The sequence below is a fragment of the Desmodus rotundus genome, chromosome 6, assembly GCF_022682495.2.
Source record: "Desmodus rotundus isolate HL8 chromosome 6, HLdesRot8A.1, whole genome shotgun sequence".
Lineage (NCBI taxonomy): Eukaryota > Metazoa > Chordata > Mammalia > Chiroptera > Phyllostomidae > Desmodus > Desmodus rotundus.
The window spans coordinates 91,333,799-91,360,660 of record NC_071392.1 but is presented as its reverse complement, the minus strand read 5'-3'; the positions used below and the strand labels follow the sequence as shown (position 1 = coordinate 91,360,660).

The following is a 26,862-nucleotide window of genomic DNA, read 5'->3' as shown; positions in this document are numbered from 1 at the left end:
CGCTCTCAGCAGATCCAGGACACTGCAGGGAACATGGCCCTAGAATGCACCCCAGGCTCTAAAGGCAATTCCGTAGCTGTGGCTTTGCCTCCCTGAGCTGTCCACCCAATGGTTTCTAAACCGCTCACGTTAGGAAGATTTAGTGACAGCCAGCAGAGTGGATCTGTGAGGGTTTATGCTTTTAAAAAGTCTTCTGGGCCCTGACCAGGGTGGTTCAGTGGGGTGGGTGTCATCCCACAAAGCGAAAGGTCACCGGTTCCATTCCCTGTCAGCGCACATGCCTGGGTTGTGGGCCAGGTCCCCAGTAGGGGGCGTGTGAGAGGCAACCACACATTGATGTTCCTCTTCCTCTCTTTCTTCCTCCCTTCCCCTCTGAACTCAACCAGACTCTGAACTCAACAGGCAGGACACAGGAAACGTCGACCCTGACTGCTCCTCCCCTGGCCTCCGCAGCCTCGGTAAAGCACAAGGACCATGCCTGCGTGCCTTCCTGGGCCCTCTTCTCGTCTCCTCCCCTGTGTCTCCTCGGACCCGAAGTCCTGGCTTCACACCCGAGCGCCACCACCCCCCTGGGTCGAGATGCCACATCATTTCCTGGCCGAATTACAGAAATAGCCTACTGCGAGGTCTCTCTGCTTCGCCGTGACCACAGTGCGTTCCCAAACCAGCAGATCCCGTAACCCGAGTCAGATGACCTCACATCTCTGCTCAAAGCGGTTGGATCACCCCCCTTTCACTAGACAAAAAGCCAGCCGTTACAGAGCCAGGGGTCCCAGAGGCCGCCCTCCCTCCCTTCTCGGATCTCTCCTACCAGTTTCTCATATTGCCGCCCTTCGGACCTGCTGACCTCCAATATGCCGGGTACCTTCCACTTAGGGTCTCCGCTCTAGCGGCCCCTCTGTGTGGACTCAGCTGGCAGGCCAGCCTGTTTCTCACCTGTGCCCTTCCAAGTAATGATTTTTATGTATGGAAACAGAAAAGGCCCGGGGAAATGCATAGGGGATGAACAATGTGAGCTTCCCATGGGTGGCAGGTAGAGTTATAGGGTTGGGACTTTTTCTCGCCATTCCCCATGTTTTCTAACTCATCTGCAAGGAAAATGTGTACGGACCTAACACCTTCGTGATAACATGATGCATTGCTTGTGTACGTGGTCACTGCGTTGGCCGTATCTCTTGGGCACCCCACATTCACCATGGAGGCTGAAATGAACATAACTGAGGGGCACCCCACATTCACCGTGGAGGCTAAAATGAACATAACTGAGGCAGAATTCACGGTCTCATGAGTGTCATGCAGATTCTACCCTCTGTGCGCAGGCGCGGCAGAGCTGGCCTAAGTGGATGCCCACGGAAATACCTGAGGCGACCGTGTCCGCGGACAGAATTCCGGTGAATTTTTACTGTGGAAGGTCTCATAACAAGCACACGTCTGTGTTCAGTTTTTTGCATCGGATGTCTTAAGTAAAACACGTGAGCTGCTCCTTGAAAACACAACAGTACCCAGGGAGCATTTCTGTGACAAATACCATCTTTCTGACTCGCATTTTTCCTGGAGACCTGCTAATTTGGTGGACTGCTGTGTGAGGAGAAATTCTAAACAGTGGATGATTTCTTCAATCCCTTTTCATGGAAGAGCCAGTCTTTGCCATAAAGACATAGTCTCAAGTAAGGGAAAGATGGGAAGGGGAGTGTGTAGCTCACTCTTGGATACCTCACTTGCCCTTCAATCAAGTGACAATTACCTATAAACATCCATCAAACCTCCCCACTGAGGACATGTGAACACCCAAGTAAAACCCGCCCATGTCCCTGACATTCTCCACAACACAGTGGGGAAAAGCCCACCCACACTCCCGACCAGGAATGGAACCCACGACCTTTCAGTTTACGGGACGATGCCCAACCAGCTGAGCCACACTGGCCAGGGCTTCGTACATCTGTTCTCTTAAATAGAAGTTGAACATCTGGTATTTTTTCTTCTTCTTTTTTTTCTTTCCTATTAGAATATAAATGTGATTTCAAGCCATGTGTAATACAATCTCACAAATCAATGGAGCAATTCCTGCTCTGATGTGACTGACTTGTCCCTGTGGGCGCCCGATGCTACACAGAGACATGCAGACGTGCCCAGTGGCAGGTAACAGATGACAGAGGGACCCGGCGGCTACGAATCAGGACTGAGGGGGTCCCGAACCTCAGAAGAGTAGCTGGTGCTTCCTGGGAGCTGGATAGCTTTTGGTGGAATGAATGAATTACGGAGTTCAACGGGAGAGGCTGCGCAGAGCCAAGTATGGTGCGTAGAGAACAGCTCCTGGACTTTATGGGTCCGGGACTTTGCCTTGAGAAACGCCAGTGACTTGGAGGAACTGCCGTGGTCGGCGGTGGACTAAGAATGATGTCACTGTCCTGGCCGGGCAGCTCAGTTGGTTGGAACACCATCCTGTGCACCAAAAGGTTGCAAGTTTCATCCCCAGTGGGGGTGCATACAGGTGGCGACCGAGCGATGTTCTCTCTCACATCAATGTTTCTCTGTTTCTCTTTCTCTCTCTTCTGCTGCCCACTCCTCTCTCTTCCTCTGCCCCCCTTCCTCTCTCTCTCTCTAAAAGTCAATGAACATATCCTTGGGTGAAGAGTAAACTATAATAAAAGCACAATGCCACCCTCACGTCACACTAGGAACACCTGTGTGTTACTGGGCTGTAACGGGCACACTATTTAGCAAAGGTAAACACTCAGTTGCCCCAATGAGGAGGCAGTTTAGGGATTATAGGGACAGAGGCAGGGGAAGACAAGGGAGCCTGCCTCAGGTCACAGTGCCAGGTGACGTCTGCCACCCTCAGTCAGCACCTAGGACTTGGCTCAGCGGTGGACCATCGTCCTTGGGGATCAGCTCTCTGATCTCCCCATCACTGGGCTCCTTCTGCCCCCACCCTCAGCTCAGGTTCACTGGGGCCCTTGTCCAGCCCTAAGCCAGTCATCAGGCTCTGTCCTTGCCCTGGAGGACCCACGCCCTGAGGGTCAGTGTCAATGGCCAGGCTGAGTGTAGCCATGCAGGCAAAATGGCAGCAGTGTCCAGCCCCGAATGTGCCTTGACTGACTGCTCAACAAGCCCTGGGGCTCCCTCAGCCAACAGAGCACCTCCTTGAAGGCTCTGTCCACTCACCGTCTGGCCTGGGGGCACCTGTGCCCTGGGGCACCTGGCCCCAGGAGCCCTTCTGCCCTCTGGGTCTGACCCGGGAGGACACAGACCAACAGCTGGGGTGGGGGGTGCATGCTCATCAGCACCAAAACCCAGCCCGTCGCGGATGGTGGTGTTCTTTCTCGTCTCGAAGTACAGACACACGGCCAGAGCCCCAGGCCCAATGTCGAGATCCAGAACAAGGACAAAAAACCTGGAAAAGGGCCCAGAGAGCTACGGGTTTGGAAAAGGTCTCCACAGAGGAGGAAAGGGTGGCTGCAGGCAAAGACGGATGGCCCCCTAACAGCTTTAATCAGCATCCACGAATGCAGGTACGTAAAATGTGCACGCACTTAAACTTCCTCCTAACCCTCAATGGCCACACTCATGATACTGCATTATGCACATGAGGAAACTGAGGCACGAGAAATTAAATATCTACACCGAAGCCGTCCAGCTAGACAGAGACCGTATCCAACATTGTTCACAGATTTAACCAGTGGGGTGATGTATAACCACAGTGTGACCAGCGTGGCACTTATGTTTAAATACAGGGTCCAGCAGAAACCAGGCCCACGTGAGTGTGGTTGCTAGGGCAATAAGACGGGTGTGATAGTGCACAGTTTTAATGTGAACATTTCACCTAAAATGTCATATAGTGTGCTTGAGTGTGAAACCGTTATGTTACAGAATTACCCACTTCTGATCAGCTCGGCCCTGTATTACCCTCTGTCTCTCACACCTAGTATTGTGAAGACCTAAAAAGATCAGCTCCTGATTATGCGAGATTATAAGAACACGATGCACCATTCCTCCCTCTGTTCATGAAACCACTTCCCTGGGCTTCTGACCTCTGCTTTCTAAGGATAACGTGCCTCTCCGCATAGTGTGGTCATCTCCAAGTTCTAGTTCAAAAGCTTAGCAGGCACACACACACATGCACACCCCCCATCATAAGTTTGGCATTTGCCATTTTAAAGTTTTAGGACGCTACGTTCCCCTGGCCCTTAATCTTAGGAAGCTGGTCTAACAGGCAATGATTGTCAGCGTAAAGAGATATTGGGATTCTTCCCTGGCTGGGTTGCTCAGTGGGTTGGAGCATCGTCCTGTACACCAAGAGGCTGCAGGTTTGAGCCCTGGTTGGGGGGTGTGCGAGAGGCAGCCCACTGATATTTCTCTCTCATGTGGATGTTTCTCGGTCTCTCCCTTCCGCTGTCTCTAATATAAATACATATACCCTCAGGTGAGGATTTTAAAAGAGAGAGAGAGAGGCTGAGATTCTAAGCACTTTGTCCCTGGTGATCCTAAATGCCTTCATGCCCCTTTGCCACTTGGGACCCACTGACGTCCCTGGTTGGCTGGCAGCTCCCTCCCTCTGTCCCTCTGTCCCACCGTGCCCCCCTCCCCTGCTGAAGACTCAAAGACCATGGCTAGCACCAGCTTCTACAAATTCAAAGGCCATTGTGAGCAAAAGCCTCCCAGTTTTTAGTAAAGGTGACAGAGTCCCGCCCACGCAGAGGCACTGGCGTCAGCGACATTTCTGTGTCGTCTCACGCGCCACGCACCAGCTGGGGATTTCCTGTTCCTGGTTGGCTCTGCAGGCTGCACACCACACACACCAGGAGCCTGGGGGCCCGCAGATCCCTCCTTCCCGGCTGCAGGGGGTGTTTCCGCCACGACCAGTGCATTAGCATGTTTGACCACCTCTCCTCACATCTAGAGATCCCTGATCGTGATGTGCAGCATCATGTCATGGGCCCCTTATCCTGAAAGCCTCCAGCGACAGCTCTCCAAATACTCAGGGTGGAACCGACGGTCTCTCCGATCCAGCCCCTCGAGTTTATAGTTCTGGGACTAAAGTACCGTACTTTGTCGTGTGTAACCTGCACCCACGTTTTTGTGCTCCTTATACACGGGATTATCATGCCCATGGCATGTAATCACTATATGCGTGTATAATGTGCATCCTTATTTTTCCCTCACAAATTTGGGCAAAGAAAGTGCATGTTATACATGCCAAATACGGTATATTTCATTTTTTGGAATCCACTGAAAATCAGGAAAGCACGTGTTAAATACGTTTTCATCAAGGTAGACAACTAACTGTATTACTGAGACAGAGACTGGAGTTTACCAGGGGGTTAAATACATGGAAAAGGGTTGGTAAATCACGTGTGTGAGGCGGGGCTGGGCCCATGGGTGCTGTCCCGAGTTAATGCCTTCTTGTCCTTCCTCCCAGCCAGGCTTCTTGCAAACAGAGGCCTTGGGTTCCCCTGCAGGCTGCATGAGAAACCGTGAAAAGAAGTGTGTAACCCAGTCATCCAACCAGGGGACAGGGACATGGGCCAGTCACCTGGTGCCTGGATGACATGGGCCACTACCCCACATCCCCTCCTCCAAGCTCACGGCTTTCCCACTGATTGCAAACAGCACATGGGTGAAACCTCAGAAGTCCAGCTGTGGGTCAGAACTTCTGTTCAACCATGGCCTCCACAGCTGACCCACAGTGGGGACAGCATGGGACCATCCCCAAGGCCTCAGATGGGTCCTGACTTTATCACTTCCAATTTGTTAGAGAAGATAATGACCTCCTGTGGTTTGCTCAGCTTCACAAAGATAACATCACTCACTAAGGTCTGAAGGAACTTGCCTCTTCCCTTTGCCTTTGTAGAAACGGCCAAAGTGATTAATATGATCAATCATGTTAAGACAGCAAAAGATACTCAGCTGAACAAAGTCTTTAGCGACACGTTAGTTCCACAGCTTATAATGAGGAGTAATGAAAGAATCTTCAAAGAGGCGATTTAAAATCACATCTCAGTCCGAATTAAATGTCAATCTCCCCAGCAGCCGACGCACCCGAAGACCATGTGGTAGAGGGCCATATGACATGATAATTTATGATTATGTTATTTCCAGAATATGGTGCCTGCCATACTCGAGCTTGGGGGACAGACAGGCAGCGGGGTGGTTAAGGTAACAGTTCTGTCCACGAGGCCCAAGGGCCGAGCGCAACGTGTCCTCATCTGCTCGAAACCAGCAACCAATGCATCAGGTACACCTCCTGCAGTCTTGGATAGCCCTTCCAGGGCCACCGAAAACATCACGTGATCTGATAAGCTGTTTATACAGACGTCTGCAGTTTCCTGAAGTGCAAGACTGAGGGTGTTAAAAGGCAAACAAAACAAACAAAACATCCCAAACCCAAACAAACTCACAGCTACCGAGTTCCGAGTGCTGGTCCCCGGAGGAGACAGGGCTTGGGGAGTGAGATGGGTGAAGGGTGTCAACCGCATGGGTGACAGAGGGGACCCAGACTTTAGGTGGCAACCACTTGGTAGCACATTCAGGTGTCGAAGTAAAACGTTATACATGACAAACTTATATAATGTTTTATTCCAGTTCCGTCACAATGAAAAGTAAAAATTAAGGGGTTGAAATGGTTGTGGTGTTTGGAATTTTCCTTGTATCTCCCCATCAAGAGAAAGAGAAAAGTAATTTACACTTGTGCCTGGTGCCATCTGAAAGGATGGCACTATTAAAGGTCCAAACAGAAGCCCTGTTTTTAAATAGGAGGCTTAGCTTCCTCTCAGCGCTGGACCAGATGAGCCACCCACAACCCATGGGAGGTATACCAGTCGCCGAGAAGGTTTCATAAATGCTTTCGGATGGAGGTACTTTATTTCTCTCTTCCTGGAACCTTCAGATAACCGGAAGGGAGCCCAGGTATCTGAAGGGACAGGTGCGGTAGCTCCCCTGCCTTCTGTCCCTGGGCTCAGTGGCCCAGAGGGACAGGTGTGGACCATGAGGTCACCAACGTCAGCCTTATTCAACCTCCATCTTTGAAACACCCAGGGGTTTAAATCTTCGCCCAGCTTACATACGCTGTCTGCCTACCTCATGGACAATCACGTGCTGATTCCAAAATCGGTAAAACATAGGAAAGAGGGTTCTCTTTTTTCTAAGCAGACCTTTCCTCCCAGAATCGGTCCCCACCCCCCGATCCGCCTCTGATGGGTAAGGAGCAGGCACTTCAGAAACTGTGCTCCCTCCTGAGGAAACAACCCCAGACACACAGGTGGCAGGTGAGTAAGGGGAACGAGGCTTCCTGGACTCAGGAACTGACTCCGCCAAATAAATCTGTTTTTGGCGACGGTGAAATCCAGGTTTTCCCTCTGGCCGTTCAGGCAACGAGAGACAAAGCCAGCTTCTCAGCATACATAAGGAACTCTGTATTTCTCGCGTGTACGCATTGCCAATGAGACCACCCCAGAAGCCACGGCACGCTTTCCCATCTTTCTCGGAGGAGACCCAGAGGGAACCTTCACGGAGCTCTGAAGCTGGGAGCCCTCCCTGCCACGCACTGACAAAGGGCTGGCTCCCCGCAAAGCTTTAAAAGGTTTATAAAGGTTTCTTAAAAAGTAACACGGAACGGTGGCTCTGAGAGCAGAGTCAGCAACCTTTGCCTTGCAGAGGGGACACTACAGAGGGAGACAGGGTGGGTTTCCTCAGCCAGGGGACACACACCCAGGAAGCTAGGATGTGCTTGGTGCTGGTCCACATGGCGGCTCTAGAACCCATGAGCAGAAGCTACAGAGGGGGCAGAAATTCGGGTCAATAAAGGCATTTTTAAAGCAAGGAGAAGCAATAGCAAATCACCTCCAGCCAGCATGCTTCCCAGTTTTGAGACCACGGTGCGGTAAGGCGGCTCCCAGAAATGTGCAGAAACAACGGATCTCTGTGTTAAGGGTTATTCTGATAGATTCTAGATTGAGCCAAAGACTTGCTATGTTAAGAACTAGAAAGAACCATGTTTTTTCATTGCATCCCATTATTTGAAGATGAGAAATGGATCATAACTCCCAAACACAGTTATACAGAGAAAACCTTTTTTTAAAAGATTTTATGTCTTTTTAGAGAGAGGGGAAGGGAGAGAGGAAGAGAGGGAGAGAAACACCGATGTGTAAGAGAGAAACATCGATCAGTTACCTCTTGTGCATGCCCCCAACCAGGGACCGAACCTGCAACCTAGGCACGTGCCCTGACCGGGAATCGAACTGGCGACCTTTTGCTTTGCGGGACGATGCCCAACCCACTGAGCCACCCTGGTCAGGGCTAGAAAAACTTTTATAAACATAATTACTACTGGAGAGGAGACCTTGACCCCTGGTTACTAGGTAACATAACAGCAGGGTTTTCAATGATGCTCAGAAGCTGGGCTGAGAGTTCATGCTCACCTTCCTCAGGTTACCCCACTGGTTTACGATTTTTCCTAAGTCAGAAGGGCGGCCAATGGGCCCGGGGGACTCTTAAAGGGGAAGCAGTAGGCATCACCTATAAATGAGCAGCTCAACTCTACCCACCTGCCAAAGAAAAATAGATGGAGACATAGATATCTAATTTCTAAAGTTTACTTAACTGCCCTTTAAGAAAAACGAGAGTAGAACTGCTTAGAGAACACTGAGCTGGAGAAATTTCCGTCTGAGGAACACTGCCCTTATTTTCATCCTCATTTTTGCCTTTTCAAGTTCACCCTATTATTTTCAACAACCCACTTCACGGCTCTCTTCTTGCAAACAGCTCTGTGGGAAATCCTGCCATTTTTAGTCTCCCTGAATCCTTCTAAGCACCGAATTCAAAGAGCTATTCTGGCAGCTGAAATGTCACAGGAATGAGAATCGGGGTCCAGGCTGAGGAGGGTGCAGTTTGCGTGGAGGGTCCTTCGCCCGAAGTCCAAGTCCAGGTGCACCTCCTCCGGGAAGCCCTGGGCTCTCACGGGTCCCCCCTCCTTACCGATGTCTCCTCCTGGTGGGCCCTACCCGCACAACACCTACTCACTGGAGGTGGCTGTGTACACACATCCTGACTCCCCAACACTTTCAACCTATGTAGGTCACCGTTTCATAAGCGACAGAGCCCTTTGAAACTCATCTGGGAACAAAATCTGATCTGACCTGAACTCCCCAGGTGGCAAAACTTCCCAGAACTGATAAGAAGCCCTTGATACCGTTATTTATTCCGCTTGGTGTGGATAGTCTTTTCCTGCAAAAACTCTTACGGGTTTCTTTCCAGGCTGGTACCCCAGACACCACGGAGAGTGTGGTTACCTGATATAAAATGAAAGCCCTGAGCTCATTTCTGAGGCTCTGGAAAGTTCCAGATTCCTAACGGAGCCCAAAGTACTCAAATGCGAGGTGCAGACTCGCCCCCGGGTGGGCGGCCCTGCTCTGAACTCGGCACCGGGGCCTCTGCAGGTGCTCAATGGGTGCTGTCGCCCGGGGAACACACAGGGAGCCCACTGAAAGACGGAGGACCGGCATGACAGAGAAGTGACTTAAAAGGAGGGGTGAAAACGGCGCTGAGACTGTGTTGGTGACCATAATGGATCACGACAGGTACTTCCCTCTCCCTGGCCCGCGCGTGCAGGCGGAACTTCTTTTGACCCCGATCTGTGAATGTGGATGTTACAATGTTGCCCCTGCAGGCGGGACCGACACAGGACTATTGCTGAGCTGCTGCTCCACAGCGGGCCAGTGCAGGGCTATTCCAGTAAAACCGCTGCAGGCTCGCCCTTCCCGCGGGTCAAACCCACAGCCGGTTTTGGCTTTCTCTGCCTTGCAATCACTTCCCACTATGCCAGGCACTGGGGACAAGGGGGTGAAGAGGACAGAGTCCCATCGGGGGAGCTTCCCTTCCAGTTTGGGAACGGAAGTGCAACCAATAAATAAATAACAGGATTGAGAGAGGCGGTGGAGAGTGATTTTGCCTGAAGGTCTACAGGGAGAGCATTCCGGAAACAGGGAGCCAGCATCTAGGGAGAGAAAGTCCCAGGTGAAGGGAACTGTGACTCCAAGACCGATGTGTTTTAGGGACCCCAGCGGGATGGGAGGGGGTGCAGGTGAGTTTCGAGGCATTTTCAGCAACCAGGCGGCGTCCCAGGAAGAATATGGGTCTCATCCTAGTGAGGTGAGAAGCTATTAAGTAATCGGACCTGTGTCTACAAACACCTTCTAAGGTGCCGGAGCGAGCCGCCCACACCTGAGGTGGACGCTGGGGCCTTCCTGCTACCTAGGTGTCCGTGGGCCATTTTCCAACTGAACTTCTTTAAGCCTCATTTGATGGCATTACCTCCACCCAGGGCGGTTCTGGGAATTCAGGGAGATGCAAGATGCAAAGTGCCACCTCCTGGCTCGTCACATGCTAAGCGCTGAAATGCATAAGAACCCAAGAGTAAGGCCGCCTGAGGTGGCACTCCTGGGCGAGAAGGCCCTGGGACAATGCTGACCTTTGTCCCAGCCCTAGAAGGCCCCTCCCTCCCACATGGTACATGGTCCTAACGCCTCCAGTCCACAGCAGGAAAGCCTGCTCTCCAGAGAAAGACACTGTGTTTCTTGCTCTTAAATCTGTGGAAAAGGGGGCGGCTCCATCAAGCCCCATCGTCCGTGGCCCATCTCCTGAGGCTGCGTCCGCCTAACTGTGTCTTCAACTCAAGCCCTCGCCGTGAGCCTGGGACGGGCCCCAGGCCCCCCCCCGGGGAACGTCTGCCACTTTGCTGGCTGCCGTACAGGTCATTCATTTCAATGTCCCAGCATGAAAGACACACACAAATTAAAAAATAAGACGCGCCATTCTCCTGGTTGAAAATAAGGAAAAATGTTTCTGCTTTCCCCTTTTCCTTAGACCATTCCCCTTCAAACCTGTCATCACAGGCCCCTTATCGTGTGCGGGATGTATGCTTTGGAAGCCCAGAGGCCTTGGTTAGGTTCATCACCCAGAAACGGCCTTCCCAGGAGCCTGGGGGCCATCACTGTGAAATGCACGCCCCCTGCCAAGAGCAGATGTCCCGCCCCCACGTCCTGGGGGAGGCACCCGGCTCCCATAGGCAGCCCCAAGGGTGTGCTCTGCCTGGGACTATCACCCCAGGCCCCAGGGGACGGCAGACTGTGTGACAAATGGTTCTAGGAGGCCTCACACGCAAACATGAGGGACCGTGTGCCATGAACACATATGATATGAGCCGCCCCACATGAGGGTTTCTTTCCTTCTCCGCAATTTCTTTCCTTCTCCGTAATTTCTTGGCAGGCCACCTGTGGTGAGCGTCTCCTTCATCCAGCGCCTACTCCCATTTTAAAAAGTGGGTTTTTTCCCCTACTGATTGGGGACTCAAATGTCGGAAAAATTCTTGGTTTAGGTAATAGATAAGCTGAGTAATCGATGCATGGAAGAAGCTATTGCTTCAGGAACTGGAGGTATGACCCACCTGGCTCCAGGAGGCCATAAGCAGTTCCACCTGTGTGCCTCGGGAGGCCTGCATGCCATCGAGATGGTGTCTGAGCCCCTGTGCCCAGGGGGAGATGCCCGCCGCCCAGGACCCAGATGGCAGAATGCTGCAGCTTTTATCTGATTAACTTGGTTCCTGAATTCCAAACCCCTTCCCTACACTTTGTTCTCCTTATAAAAAGGGCCATTTTAAAATGGAATTTAGGTCGGTCTGTCAGGGGACAAACCTGCCGTCTTCTCAGATGGCCGGCCCTCTGAATAAAGCGCCCTTACAGGGGGAGGCGCCCCTTCAATCCCTGCCTCTGCTTATTGGGTCTGGGAGTGACAGGCAGCTGAACGCCGGCGTTCCCAGTTTCACTACTACCTCGGTGGTAGTAGGGAACTTCCAGAAGGTGCCAGAATGGTGTTCTTGCCAGGACTCCATCGAGTGTGAGCTCACACACCTCCACCTGTCTGTGTTTAATGGGAAGGAGGTCAAGGAGGACAGGAAGAAACATATATCCTGGGGTGAAGTCATCAGAAGCTTCTAGAATACAATGGCCTTGTGCCAAGACCCCATGGCAACCTGAACAAAACTGTGTCCACCCGTCTGCAAAGAGTCTGAACGCTTATTCTCCAAATGCACGGCAGGAAGCGGGTGCTAGGTTAGTGGGGAGATGCCATCATCCGCATAACCAAGCTGAGCAAGGCCATTCGCAGTCCTTCCAGAGGGTCACCCTGGCGGGAGGGTGGCTTCATTCTCATCAAGAGGGTGGTCCTTCACCATGGCCACTTGACCTATGCTTGCGACGCCCCTTCCTCACCTTCTCCCCTTTTGCACTTTGAAGGGCCATTCTCCTGGGAGCTCAAGGTCGATGAGCATCCATTTCAGCTTCTCAGGTCCCCGCTGCATGGTGACCTGGGAGAAGAGGGTTGGCGTCAGCCTCTGTCCCCCAGAGGCCTCTGTGCTCCACACCCTCCAGCCCTCCTTCAGGCCCTCAGCCGACACGGAGTCATTTTCAAGGAACTAATCTCCACGTGAAATTTTGATCTGCAGGGTGGTCCTGAGACACCGCTTAGCCCTGGGAACATTCCGGATTCCGCGGCAGCTCTGGGGATACAGCCGCTCTCATTAGCATTGTTAATGTACCAGGGAATTTCAAAATCTGCATAAGAGCATTTGAGCATTATCTCCTTTTGTGTTTTGAAGGAGGAGGAGGAGGAGGAAGAAAGCCTTTGTGTGGGCTTTAGGATGGTCTTATTCGTGGTAATTAACATTTCCTGGGTGTCTAGGAAAATAAATCATTTCAAGTCGGCACAGCCCAAAATAAAAACTTCAGAGCAAAGCGGGGAAAATACCCAATTCTTTCTTAATAATGAAACTTAGAAATGAAAGCCATCATTTGGACCTTAATTCCACCCATGGCAGCCCCCATCATCGGGGAGCAAATTTAAGAGGAGACAGTCACGCGAAGGAAGGAAAATCATTTAGGGGTCATAACTCACCACCCTGCTTGCTACCCAAAAGTATGCTATTGATAAAGCTGAAAAGACAAAACAGAGGCACACCCCCTTCAGAATGTGGGGTACACGGGAAACCACAAACTAAAACCAAGAGGCTTAATTCTTCCCTTTGGAGATGAGGAAAGAGATTCTCTCCGCTTTTCTTTCAAAATTTCTCTCTCTGAGCCCTTTCAAATCCTCTTTGTACACCAGTCATTTTCATGGCTACAGAAGCCTCAAGTCAGCCTCAAAACTGGGAAATGTTTCCCCAGAATCCAGGAGCCACGTCTTGGACTAGTAATCACCAGGAATGACTAGGCCCCACCCCCCAGGGTCTTGGGGACACATGGGCCTGGCTGCCCCCGGTCTCCACACTGCACACCTACCCACAGCACCTGCTGCCAGCCCCTGAGCTAAATAGGACAGAGGGGTCCTTCCTGTCTTGCCAGTGTGGTTTGATGCTTATTCTGCAATCAAACTGTTTTCACCAAACTTCCCTTCCAGGGGCTTTGAGGTAGAAGGGGCTGTGCAGCCTGTGGGTGAGGGAGGAGTCCCGCCCCCCCAGCCCGCGGCTGCTCTGGGTGTGGTCTCGGGCCAGAGGGCCCAGCTGCCGGTACGCAGTGCACCAAGTACGGAAACTGAGCGTCTGCCCTTTAGAAAGGTTTACAGCAATGGACAGAGTAATTTTATATCTTTGGACCTAATAATACAAAATCGGAGGAGAGGGTATATTTTGTGTACCTTTTATTTTTGAATTCCTTCATTGCTGCTGTATTTTATAAAAGCACAAATCTTCGATGGAAGGGACATTAAGAAAATAAACTGGCCCTGTACCACAGATAGTGTGAGGACTGGTAAACTGGAGCTAAATGTTGGCACGTACCAGAATCACCTGCTAAAGGACCCACGTGGGCCCCGCCCTCCTCCGCATCTCGACTTTGGTCGGTCTGGGTGGGGCCCAGGAATTTGCATTTCGACGGTTCCCAGGGGATGCCCATACTGGTGTGTAGACTCCCCACTTTGGGAACTGCTTTCCAGAAGGTATTTCACAGCAGCGATGTCTCGGGGTTTGTCTCCAGACAAACTGGGAGTCTACATCTGGCTGCCACTCATTTTGTTCTCGTGGTCAGATTAGAGGGGGTGGTCTTGGACCATCACCAAGAAAGGGAGGCAAAGCGTGGCTTCCTGGCACTCCGTATGCGTGTGAGCACACACACGTGCAGCCTGTGCACACTCACATTCACAGTCGCATGCACGCTCAAGCAGATCAGCTTTACTTAATCCTCACGCACTCTGAGTGGAACGCGTTTCTCAGAAGCACGGCTGGGAGAGGGAAATTATGGGGAAGTGCTGTTGTGCAAAGCGGCTGCATGCAAGGTTCTTGGAGAACTTGAAGGACATTCAAAATCCAGGTCTATGGTGGATCCAATTTTCCAGTAAATCCACAGCTAAAAATGCCGTGTGCCACCTCCTCTGGCCACGTGGACCCACGAGCCTCCTGTCCTTCCCAGAACCCAGTGACTCCTCAGTCACGCCTTCACCAGTAAGTGGCCTAAATTAACCCCAACTCACACTGTCAGAGGAAAACAACATTCAGGAGAAAGAAAACAATCAGGCCAGCGCGGTGGGGGGAAGAGGGAAGACCTGGCTCACGTCTTGGTCAGCCAACTCCTGATTCCGCTCAGTGTCAGGAAGTGCTTCTCTTCGGCTGAAACTGGTGGTGGGGGGGGGCGGTTGGTGGAGATAGTAAGGTGGGAGGGGACAGGTCTGTCCTGGGAGCTGGGCTCAGCTCCCCGAGTGGCAGCCGGGCACTGTCTCCCACTGCATATGTCACGACCTGGGGTAAGAACCTACATTTGGTTTACAAAACTCAGAAAGGAGGAGGAGCAGGAGGAGGAACGGCACTGGAAGCCTTTTTATGCGTGACTCATCAACAAGGCTTTGTAGAGCCAGCTATTCAGAATGCAAAAAACCCACATTATCTGAGCGAAGGCTCTCGGTAAAAACTGTATACAAATCATCAAAGCCCCAGAGGCGGATCCTGCGCTCGCTTGCAGGCCGCAGTGCAAACGTAGATGGCACGGAAGACCCTGGAGTCTGCGGAAACAAGGCGGGTTGCAGAGCTCGTGTTCCGCACAGCCCCCGCCTGCCGACCGAGTCTGCCCTTTCTGGAAGGCCTGGGATCCCACGGGGGTCTCCGTCCCTCTTCCCAGGGTCAGGGAGGGCCAGCTCCCAAACCTGCCTTAACCTTCTAACAGACCCGTCTGTCTTCTAATGTCTTTGGCTCCGGTCCCCAGCCTTGCTCTCAGCATCCGGGGCGCATCCAGCGCTCGGAGGTGGCGTGTTCTCTCCTGCTTTTTCTATCCGTTCACGGGTGGCTGAGTGAAGCGGCACGTTACCCTTGGATTCGGAAACGCGTCAGGCCTCTGTAGGGGAAGGTGCCCCTGCGCCCTCTACCGGCCGCAACTGTCCTCCGCAGGGGAGAAGGGGCTGTGCCCACCTGCCCACCGCACGGGTGTTCGCCCAGCCCACGCGAAATGCTTTCTCAAGTCTGTCTCCACGCGCAGCACAGAGCAGACACGCGCACCCAACCCTAGTGCACAAATGGGAAAAACGGCCACGCAGCAGCCGGTGCAAACTCGGGCAACCCGCCAAGGCCAGACACCCCACAGGGCCCGAGCATTCCGGGAAGGAATGTTCGAGATCCCTCTAGATTCTCTTCCAGCTTCCGGGCTCCATGTTTCCTGCCAGCTGTTAACTGCAAGGAAGAGAACTTCTGGAAGGAGATGCATTCGCCTACAAGACACCTGGCCCCGAAATGGATGCCCAGCTGAGCCCCGCACCCTCCCGCTCTGCCCTCTCTCCAGGTCTCAGTGCTCTCAGTCACAGAAAAGAAATAATTTTTGTCCTCCGAACACAAGGAGTTGTTCTAATCGAATAAAAGCGTGCATGCAAAATTAGTTTGTAATCTGGAAAGGCGCTGTGCAAACTGTAAGTTATTAACATAATTAGGTTTGAAATGCAAGGGTGGGGATCTTGGAACCCTATCAGCAATTCACAGAATCATAGAAAGAAGAACAGCAAAGAGAAATCCTATTATAAAACGTGTGTTCAGGATCTGGTACACGGAAAACTCTGGAAAACTAGTATTGAACCCCCAAATCCTTGCTTTTCCGTTACAGATAATTATAGATGATTTTTATAAAGTGGTTTGGGGTTTTTTTGGTTTTGTTTGGGGGTTTTTTTGCCTGAGCATAGAGAAATCTAGTCCATGAGTAAATCCTTTTGGTAAGAACGAAAGAACTGGAGACTGGAGCTCATCAATCTTCGTCTCCCCGAAATGTAGAGTTAAGTGTAGGAAGCGGATCTGAATGGATATGGTAGAGGACACCCCCGAAAAGTGCCAGTTTAGCTCCGAGTCTTCGAGTCACAGAAGATTGTTAGTCTGATGTACTCAGCTTCACAGCTGGGTTCCTATGGGTAGAGGTTTTACTGCCTGTTCACACATTACCGAAATAATAAAAATGAGAATTCTTTGAAATAAAAGTATGTGTTGCCTAGAAGAGGCATTAGCCCAGGGCGCTGGGAGAAAATAGAAAGAGAGGAAAAGCTTACTTTTCAAATGCTGTTATGATGGGGGAAAGCAATGGGATCGACCCTGCGCTGCTCCCAGCTCCCAGGACGCGCCCCGCCCCCACCACGCCCCGCCCCTCCTCACACCCAGCGGCGGGTGCGCTGCCCACAGGCCCTGTGTCCCACGCGGCTGGCAGGCAGTAACACCCTACTGATCAGGAGAACCTCCCACCCTGCTGTTGCGTTGCAGCGTGCTAGGTTTTTCTCCGCTAAGGAAGTCAAGCAATGAGAGGGCCTGTGCCCGCAGCAGCTCCCCCACCGACCCACGGCTCTACCGTGGTGCAAGCACTTGACATCCGACAAGCGTGTGCATCACCCGTGTGTACATCCCACGCACATGCGCGGGCACGCGGGCACCCACACTTCTGCCTGAGTCATCCAGGCCTGTGGAGTGGCAGCTCTTGATTTTGTGACTTAGCAGTAAGTACATTAATGCCGCCTAGTTTTCTTTTGCCTCTGAACAGTCACACAGGGCAAGACAGACTGATGACATAGCAGGCGCCACACAGGTCAGGGCAGAAGAAATTATAGTGTCAGCAAAACCTGTGTTCTGGCCCGGAGGCTGCTTCTCAAGCATGTCCTGAGGTCTGCCTTGAAGGCACAGTGCTAAGCCTGCCTTTGGGGGGGTGGGGAATAGCCCATCTTTGCAAATTCCCCGACCCCACACATGAGGAAAGACTCATGCAGAGGGGCCGCCCAGAGAGCCCACAGCCAGTTCCAGAAGGTCTCCTGCCACTCCTCCTCATTTCTACTTGTCCCACCTGGTTGGAAATAACTTTTCAGGAGGGTCACAGACACGTTATAGAGCGTCCAACAGTCAAGGGTTGTTCCTCTCTCGGGGTGAAGGAGAGGGAGAGAAAGACAATGCGTTTCTCCCGCCTCCTTGATCTCCTGTCCTCAGTCTCCCGAGGAGGCGAGACCCAGTGAGGACCCGGCTGCCTCCTCAGCTGGTCCCTGGGACTGGGGCTGCCTCCCCCTGCATCAGGCGCCCTTACCTGCCTCTCTGATTCTGGGTGCCTCCCCCTCCTTCCCTTCACCTGCCCCCTCTGCAACCGGAGACTCCAGCCTCGGGGTACCTTTTCCCGAGCCACAGGGCTTCGTATTAACAGTCTGCTGATCTCCTTGGTTTTGAGGACAGCACTGATTCAGAACAACCCTCTCCCCCAGTGGTTGTCCACCCTGGCTGCACAGCGGGAACCTCAGCACACGTGTTGACGCCCAGGCTGCCAAGCAGAGACACACGTAGGGTGCTGTGTGTGCACGTGTGTGCAGGTGTGTGTGCGTGTGCCCTCTGGGAGTCACTGAAGTTCCTCAGGCAATTTAAACACCCAACAAGGCCGGAAACTTCGGCCTCCAGCCAACCACTTGCTCTCCACCCCGCCCGCCCAGAGGGCCAGCCAATGCCCCTGGGTATCTCCCAGCCTCCCAGATGACTCTCTCATCCAGCCATTGCTAAGACCCACTGTTCCCAGGGGACAGGGGGGTCAGTGGGGGGCACAGGAAGTCACAGCGATGGGGCTTCTGATTGGTCTGGCCACCGCAGGGCTCTCGGCTCAGCACGCACATGGGCCCTTCACAGGCTGGGACTCGCTCTTTCTTGAGTTCTAACATGTCGCCCTGCCCATCAAATTCATCACATAAAACCAGCCCCCGTGCTTGGGGCTCTTCCGGCCCTCACCCTCGGTGTCTCTTCCTCTGGCTGTTCACTCATATCCTTTAATATCCTTTGTAATAAACCAGGAAGACAGGACGGCGCTTTCTGAGCTCTGTCAGGATCTCTAGCAAAAATAAGCGAACCCGAGGGTGGGCCGTGCAAACCTCTGATTCCAGCCAGGCTTTCAGAAGCACAGGGCACCTTGGCTTGAGATTGGCATGCGAAGTGGGGGCAGTTTTGTAGGACCAAGCCCTTGAGCTGTGGGATGCGGCGGTACCCCCAGGCAGACGGTGGGGGGACTGAGCTGAATACCAGAGAACTGCTCAGTGGGGTTGAAAACCACAACACCCCCCCCCCCCACCGAAGTGCCAGATGTGCGCACCAGGTCCGCTTCCACTGTAGCCTCGGTGGAGAATACTCCACACACGGAAGCCCCTCTCATGTTGCCTGATGCATTCAGACTCGAAGGCGTTATTAACATAAACTAAAGAAACGTGTAACTGAAATCGCGGGCCTTTCTCAGAAAAGCGCAGCAGAGGCCTAGAAATGGCCACCTGTCCCTTCATTTAACACACCCACTCGCGGGCTCCCAGACACAGCCCCTGCCGGGAGGGAACAAAAGATGCCAGTACGTCCGAATGCCCCACACCTCGTAGCAATAACCCGGAGAGTTCAAAGTCCAGCCGACAGACAGGTTTGGAGCAACGTATTCAGCAGCCGAGACAGGTTATAGAAAAGGGAGAAATGACTTTGGGACAGAAAAGGTCAACTTAGTGTTTTGGTTTTTTTAATCCTTATCCAAGGATTTTTTTTTTTCTTACTTTTGAGAGAGAGGGAGAGAGAAAGAGAGAAACATCGATTGGTTGCCTCCTGTACACACCCCTACCGCAGATCCTACACACCCAACTGAGGATCAAACCCCCAATCCTTCGGTCACAGGACGACGCTCCAACCCTCAGAGCCACGGCAGCCAGGGCCCACCTGAGTGTGTGTCTACCTGCCAACAGGAAGACCCCGTGGTCCACAGTCAGGACCCGCAGGGGACCCTGGGAAACAGGGCAGCCCTGTGCACCCGAGGGTTGCTTAGAAAACATTCTAGCTTTGGGAACCTCTTCCTGGAAGTTTAAGCAATTTTGTTCCTATTTTATAAGCAATTAAAGTCTACCCGATCCTGTAAATCCCGTAAGAGAGGTGAGTGAGCTGCACGCAGAATCCATGCATGCAGACGAGGCCAGGCACGGGGCTGATGGTTTCGGGACAGGATGCTGAACAGCAAGGAAGTGGGGAGCTAGCGACAGAGATACCCCAACATGGGGCACACGGCCATACCTCAAAAGGCTGTGACCTGGGAAGTGATTTTTGGAACCCACTCCAAGAAGGTAAATTTCCCCCCAAAAGCGTGCTACGATGCTCATGTAGAAGAACCCTACCACCTCGGCTTTTGTGTTGCCAGGTGCCAACCAGTATAAGGCACTAGGAGGTGTGTTTCTAGATTTTACCCAACACAGGAAATTTCGGAAAGGCCTGATCTGAAAGATCCTTGGCTCATAATCTCACAGATACATCCAACCAGGGACCAAAGACCTCATATCAGCCCCCAGGGCCATTTAAAAAAACAAAACAAAAAAACCTCCACTTTGCCTGTAAAGGGAATTCCCAGATGGCAACTTTTACCGAAAGCCCACACCATCCAACCACGAGATTCTCAGACGTCCCTGTGGCCAGTTGACGTCTGACCCTCCACGTCTAGCTCCCGAACCTCCTCTGACATGATTCCGTCACCACCTCACGTACCCACCCAGGAAAGGGGGCTCTGCCCCACGGGCACAGGGCTGTCCCCGCGACCTTTACTTAGTCTCCACGAAGCAACTCAAAGTGTGGGAAGAGCTCCTATGGACAGACAGAGTGGGGGATCTATTGGGATAATGCAATTTCCCACGGACCCCACAACCGACTGCAAGAGGCTATACCTTTCTCTGAAACGGCCAATTCCTCTCACATTTGGGTAAGTACCATGTCAGCCTGATAGTGACAATGGAAATGTGTTGCAAGCCCCCACACACACACACTTTTAAAGAATGCATGAAAATACAGTTGTTTGTAAATCATCTTTGTCGTGAGAGTGAAAAAAATCCCCATGTCTTCCTCAATGTACTAAACTGCAGGCAGTCTGCTTGGGCAGGGCATTCTCACGATGTTAGAAACGAAGCTTATGAAACAGACTTTTTCTCAGGAATTAAAGTGCAACTTGCGAACTGAGTCCACCCACGTATTCCCTTCGTTGTCCCAAAAGGAGACCAGGTAGAATGGCAACTGTTTGGCCTGCTCACAGCCACCTGACCACTGTCAGAAATGAGCTTCCCACGCAGCGCAGAGTGTGGGGAGTAACACATTCCTAGGTTTCATAGTAACAATTTCTTGTCAAGGACGTGGCTAAGCGCTGGCAAAGACAGGTCAAGGTCAGGCTGCTGGCGGCACAGCCCTGGTCCACACCCCGCCGCACGCCCTGGATGGCCACGCAGTGTGGACCATAAGTGAGAAGAGCCTGGATTACAAAACACTGACAGGCATGGGTGGCACTTGCTGTGGCCATCTGGGCAGTGCCAAGTGTGACTCTTTCAAATATCAAACCGCCAACGAGAGTCCACACAGGCCACGTGCTCCGGCCCTGTGCAGGGAGCCACGCTGGAGCATCCGCGTGGCCGGCGTGGGGCTCGCTGCCGCCTTTCCTAGCAGACAGATGTGCAGCCACCCCCTGTCAGCGACGGGCGTCAGCGGTCCCAGCCTCATCTCGGATGCAAAGTGGCACCTGACTTGCAATCAAGTGGGGGAGAGCAGAGAAAGTGCCAGCCAGCTAATCCAAGTGAGGCTGTGATCACCAAGGCTCCCCAAGCCACTGACGAAGAATCAGGGATGGCAAAGCCCCAGAACAACGACTTCTGTGCAGAAGGATAGTTCAGGGAATGCTGCGTGGATTTCACTGGAGCACGAAATTTCAGACAAAGGCACGGACCAGACTGCGGGGCAATAATGACCAATTTAAGAATTGCTAGAACACGTCGAAGCTGAGTCTGTGTCTCGTTTTCCTCCCAGGCCATTGGTGCTCTTAAAAAATATGATTGGTTGCTGTAGAATTTCTTTAGGCTCCCATGCATCTTGCTCTGATTAAACTTATTAAAGGTCACCACGGAGAAGTACATACAGAGGGCACCACGTGGAACGTTCTTATTCAGAGTACGGGTGCTAACGGTATTAGCCTTCCTGTTCTTTATTTTCTGAAGTAAAAGCCTAGAGGGGGTGGCGGGCACCTTAAAAGCCATTAATAACAAGACATGCTAGGTCAGTATGTGCCTTCTGAGCGGAGAGAAGAAATGCTTTTTTGACAAAAGATTTAGGTAATGAGTCAATAATGTTTTTATTATTATTATTATCATTATAAGTAATGTGAATCCCTTCTTTTGCCTCAGTCCTAAATGGGGAGGTTTTTCTCAGCACATTGCAAAGCATAATATAAAGTTTTATGGGTGTCAGTGGGGATTTAGTTGGAAAACATCACTCCACGTTTCTGCCCAGTTTATACAAGAAATGACAGCCAAGTAGGGAGTGGGGGGATGGGGGAAGCAGACGTAGTCACACAAACAAGCCATTAGGTCAGCAGCCGGCCAGAGAACCCACAGGCTGGTGCAGGACCTTAAATGGGGGGAGGGGGTCATCTCATGGGGGGGGCCTGCAGATTTACCCCTGGATACAGTCGCTCCTAAGGCTGGAGCAATGGAGGGGTGCCACGCCTCATGCCACAGGTCAGCTTCTGAACGCATGGCGCCCTTGCCTCCCCCCGTCAACAGGTGTCTGGCTGTGGGCATGATTAAGCACGCTGAGAATGTGGTCGATTCGAATCAGTGTTTCACTGCTTGTCTCTGTTTGGTTGAAGCAAGACCTCAGAATGCATTACTGTCTGCGTGATCTCAAACAGCTCCAGACCTCGACCCTTCAAAAAAGTAATGGGGCATTCCCATGTCGTGAGCTCTCCCTTATAAAAAATGTACCTTCGAACAATTAAAAAAATAGGGGTCCTCCTCCCATCATCCTACAGCAACCCTGAAGAGGTTAAAACATCACCCAAACACAGGCTCACGCTCATTTCAACAGAACAAGATGGCAACCTCTAAGTCCTCACCAGGAGGTACCAGGACCCCAGCCGCCCTGCCTGGCCCATGCGGGGAACGGGACCACAGGAGCGCCTAGGTGGGCCTGGGGGCAGGCGAGGGGTGGGCTTGCTGCAGAGGAGGGATGCTGGAATCCTGAGTTAGCAAAGTTACCCACGCTGAGACCCCGCTGGGTGCGTGGTGATCCTCAGGGGGGCCGCGTGCCATGGTTATGCTCACTGGCACAGTCACCCTTGGGGGGTTGGGGGGGGGGTCATCTCTCTGAAATCCAGGGCTCTGGCCCCCGGGAGAGGCGGGTGGCCGAGGTGGCAGCAGAGGACTGGTGTGCCCGATGTGGACCCAAAGCTCAGCCAACCCCAACAGGTCTTGGCTCTGGGGACTTAAGCCCGAGGCCCGGTGAGCATCAGGCGGGGTTGGCAGTGGCCCTTCCCTGGCTGGGTGACCTCCCCTCTCTGCATTTGCCCCAGCACAGCCCAGGGGGTATCCACTTGGAACTCGGACAGAGACCCTGCCTCACCTCCACACCCCACCCCTGTCCCAGACGCCAGCCACATGCCCAAAGCAAAGGAACCCGGAAGCCACAAAGTTGCGATTTGCAAATGAACGCCTGATCCTCCGTACCCCTCAGCTGCCACCAGGGGTGTTCGGGTGGGAAGTGGGGGGAGCCGCTCCCGCCGGCAGCACGGGAGTCCCGGTTGGTCACTGCCGAAGGATCAGGACTCGCGAGGACAGGACGCACCCCCCACCCCCCCTCCGCCCCATGCATCGCTCCCCGCCCGGTCCTCCTGGCCCCGCGCCTGGCAGCGCGCACTCACCATCACGTTCCCCTGCATCTTGGCGGTCTTAATCATTGCCTTTTCCTTCATGCTGCCCCAAGTGTGAAGGCGACTCCTGGCCCAGGGAAGAGTAACTTAATCCATTGTCTCAGCAGGGATCCAAGTAGGGACCGCACCAGCAGTGGCGACTGGGCGGAGTTGGCTTTTGAACTGAAAATTCTTCCCAGGCTCCGGCTCTCCCACCTGCGCCTGCCCTGCTCTCTCCTCTCCCAGGCGGATCACAATAGCAATCAACTCTTTTGGGCCGCAGCCGAGAAAGAAAAATAAAAGCCGGAGAGGAGAGGAGGGTGTGGGCTTCCAGCTGCTTTAAACAAAAGCGGGAGCCGGGGAGGAGGACTAGCCGTGGGACCGGCTCCCACAGCCTGCGCGTCCGAGTCCGGTTGGCTCGCAGTCGGCGTTTAGCCTAAGACAGCTGCGCGATGCGCGCGCGGGGCGCACTGAGGACACCGGGCGGCGCAGTGGCTCAGGGGCTCCTCCGGCAGGCAGCGCGGGGATCAGCGGTCCCCGCACTTGTCCCTGAGGGTGGGGGCCCAGGCGTGGTGGTGGCGAAGCCAGGGGCGGGCGGAAGAGGCATGTATGTGTGTGTGTGCGCGTGCGCGCACGCGTACACATGTGTGCTCTGCCTGGACTGGGCTGGACCAGAAAGGCTCCGGGGCATAGAGGTTAAGGACGTCCCAGTCGTTTGGGGAGAGCTGGGAGTCCCTGGGCAAACATCTGCGCTGAGGCAGACGCCCCCTCCCCGTGTCCTCGTGGGGCCAGTGCGCCTGGTGCACATCCACTGGGTTTTACAAACACGTACCGCCGTAATTTCCGCACTGGAGTCGCCCCCTCATGCCCGGGGGTGACTTGGATCGCACCAAAGGGGCGGGGGGAGGCAGGGGGAGCCAGGCGCGCTGTTCTCCTCTGAAGCCAGTGTGGCGAAGCCGAGGGGGGAAGCGGACAGCCGCGGGGATGGCAGCTTATAAATATGTTGTTTGTTTCGGGTTACTAGGGGGCACATGGCGCGTCTCCATGGTTGCACCCGACTTTGCACCGGAATCTGCGGCTGCGGCAGCTCCACCACACCCACACCTTGCTGGACAGCTCCCGCCCCGGCTGGCACGCCACCCTTGGCGGTGCACCTGGCTTAACAGGCTCCACGTCCCTCTGCCCCAGCCGCCCCCTACACTCGTGCCTTTGTTTCTGTGGATCAGATCCTATCTGCTCCCTCCACTCCAGCCGGGCACCAAAGGGTCTGCAAGGACCCGTAGCCACCAGGGCTTTTGCCCCCCCAGCCCACGCCAGCTCTGATTCCTGGACCCAACCTCCACCCCAAGCGGCAAGTGGCCCAGAGACCACGCCCTGGGTTCCCCGATCGCCACCCCTAGGCGCTCCAGGGATTAATCAGTCACAGCCACGGGTTTGCTCCAGGACCACACAGGGACGCGCGCTCCTGAGAGCGCGCACGCAGAGGACCGTCAAAAATTCCAGCGCTGACCAACCCAGGCGGCTCGACGAGCCTACAGAGGAGGTGCCCTATGCAGCTTTTCCCCACGGAGGCCCAGGGCGTTCCGAACCCGGACCTGGGAGCTGCTTCAAAGGGCGTGGGAGCAACAGGCTTGAACTCACGTTCGTGCGTGTGTGTGCGCGCGCGCACTCTCCGCTGGGGGACCGTGAGAGCCTGAGAAGCTGGGAGGGGTTTGAAAAACCTTTCTATTTTTTTACATTCACAAAAAAATCACGTGCAAGAATGCGTAAGAGGCCAGTTTTGAACTTGTGCCACAACAGCAAATTCGGAGCCACTACAACGTGATCATATGTCCGTCACCCACAGTGCCTACCTGCGTGCATAGATTACACATCGTATGCATATGTATGTATTACATAAATCCGTAATATATGGATGCCTAAGCACACACAAGCAGTTGGTTCACAGGTGGAAACTACTTGCAACTGATGATTTGTCTCAAGAGGTAAGGGGAGGAAATAGGTGGACACAGTCCAATGCTTGAAAAGCAGCTTTTGAAGGACCATGAATGTGGTTTGCTCAGAACGTGGCAGGCAGCCCTGGCTGGTGTAGCTCAGTAGATTGAGCACCAGCCTGAGAACCAAAGAGTTGCCGGTTTGATTCCCAGTCAGGGCACAGGCCTGGGTTGCAGGCCAGGTCCCCAGTAGGGGGCGCACAAGAGGCAACCACACATTGCTGTTTCTTTCTCCCTCCCTTCCCCTCTCTAAAATAAATTAACTAAAATCTTTTTTTTAATAAAGAAAAGAAAGTGGCAGGTAGATGAGTCTTTGACTTAGAAGCACTCCCTCGTTCCGTGGTGGGGTTCTTCAGAGCAGCTTTTCTGCAGCGATGCATGCGGCATGCATCATAGGTCACCCTCGCGCACGGGACTAAAATGCCGCCATTCGAAACTCGGTTTTGAAGCAGCTTCAAGCTGTTCTTTCTCCTCTTAATTGGAGGAGGCCCTTGTTCCTTTGCAATCTTCTTCCCACTCTTACCCCCCAAGGCTGGCCCCTTAGAACTGCCTCCCCACAATGGGCCCTTCCCCGCCTCCCACCACCGCAGGATGGAGGGGGAGGGGAAACTCAAGAAAACAGACCTCACAGCAGTTTTAATCTGTCATGTTTACAGCTTCCTTTACAAATCTCGGCCAATGGCCAGTGGAATGATATGGACTAACCCTTAAGTTAATAAATAACTCTGTTCGTACACTGAGTATTTTACCCAACCACTGCGGCCAACTACTTTTGTCTGGGGTGGCAGTGTCCCCCAGTCCCTGCCTGGTCACTGGCAGCAAGGCCCACAGAAGTGACAGGGCTGCAGGAAGGCATAACGAGGGACTACTGGACGGAATAACAGGGCGAAGCAACTCTGAATACTTAGTAGCAACTATTCGCTCTGACAAACATGGCTGCCTTTAGCTGGTGACTTCTGGATGCTGGGAAGTCTTTTTTTTTTTTTGTCTGTCCTCCTGCTCCAGCCTTAATTTATGTATTTATCGTGGCCTCCAGAGGCTCCTCTGACTCATGTGGCTGGGACTGAACTTGCGGCCTTTGGCAAAAGGTTCAGTTCTGCATTTGACATGGGTGATATTTACAACACGAAAGCAGATTCATCATGTCATTTTCACCCGTGCCCTTTCCTTTTTACTTGAAGTTTAACTTTACCTCAGTGAATTCCACTGTAAGGGAACTCAGCACGTGGGATCCACAGTTTATAAAAGTGAAGGCCAAGGCGGCTGTGATTGTCAGCATTCTCCAGACACACGGAACCAATGGGTTGGAAATGTGTCTGTTTTCTCAGAAATTGGCTCACGTGAATTTGGAGGCTGACAACCTGACATCAGAAAGCTAGGGGTTCAGAGTCTGTGTTGTGAGTTCCAGTCAAGACTCCAGACCCAAGAAGAGCTGATGTTGCCCTTTGACTTCAAAGGCAGAAAAAAACCTGACAACCCCAGCTCAAGGCAGATAGGGAGAAGCTCCCCCTTACTCTGCCATTTTATTCTTTTAAAAATATTTATTTTTTTAAGATTATTTATTTATTAATGTTTAGAGAGAAGGGAAGGGAAGGAGAAAGAGAGGGAGAGAAACATCAATGTGTGGTTACCTCTCATGCACCCCCTACCGGGGACCTGGCCTGCAACCC

General features: G+C 52.9%; 1 protein-coding gene across 1 annotated transcript in view; it reads right to left on the bottom strand.

The window, feature by feature from the left end:
- DPP6 (dipeptidyl peptidase like 6) overlaps positions 1-23,553 on the bottom strand; it is a 508,565-nt gene extending 485,012 nt beyond the window's left edge. The window contains exon 1 of the mRNA XM_045198757.3: positions 23,211-23,553. Coding sequence (XP_045054692.2) covers positions 23,211-23,261 — 51 coding nt within the window. The 5' untranslated portion in view covers positions 23,262-23,553. The remainder of the gene's footprint in view (positions 1-23,210) is intronic.
- Positions 23,554-26,862: the final 3,309 nt, after the last annotated feature.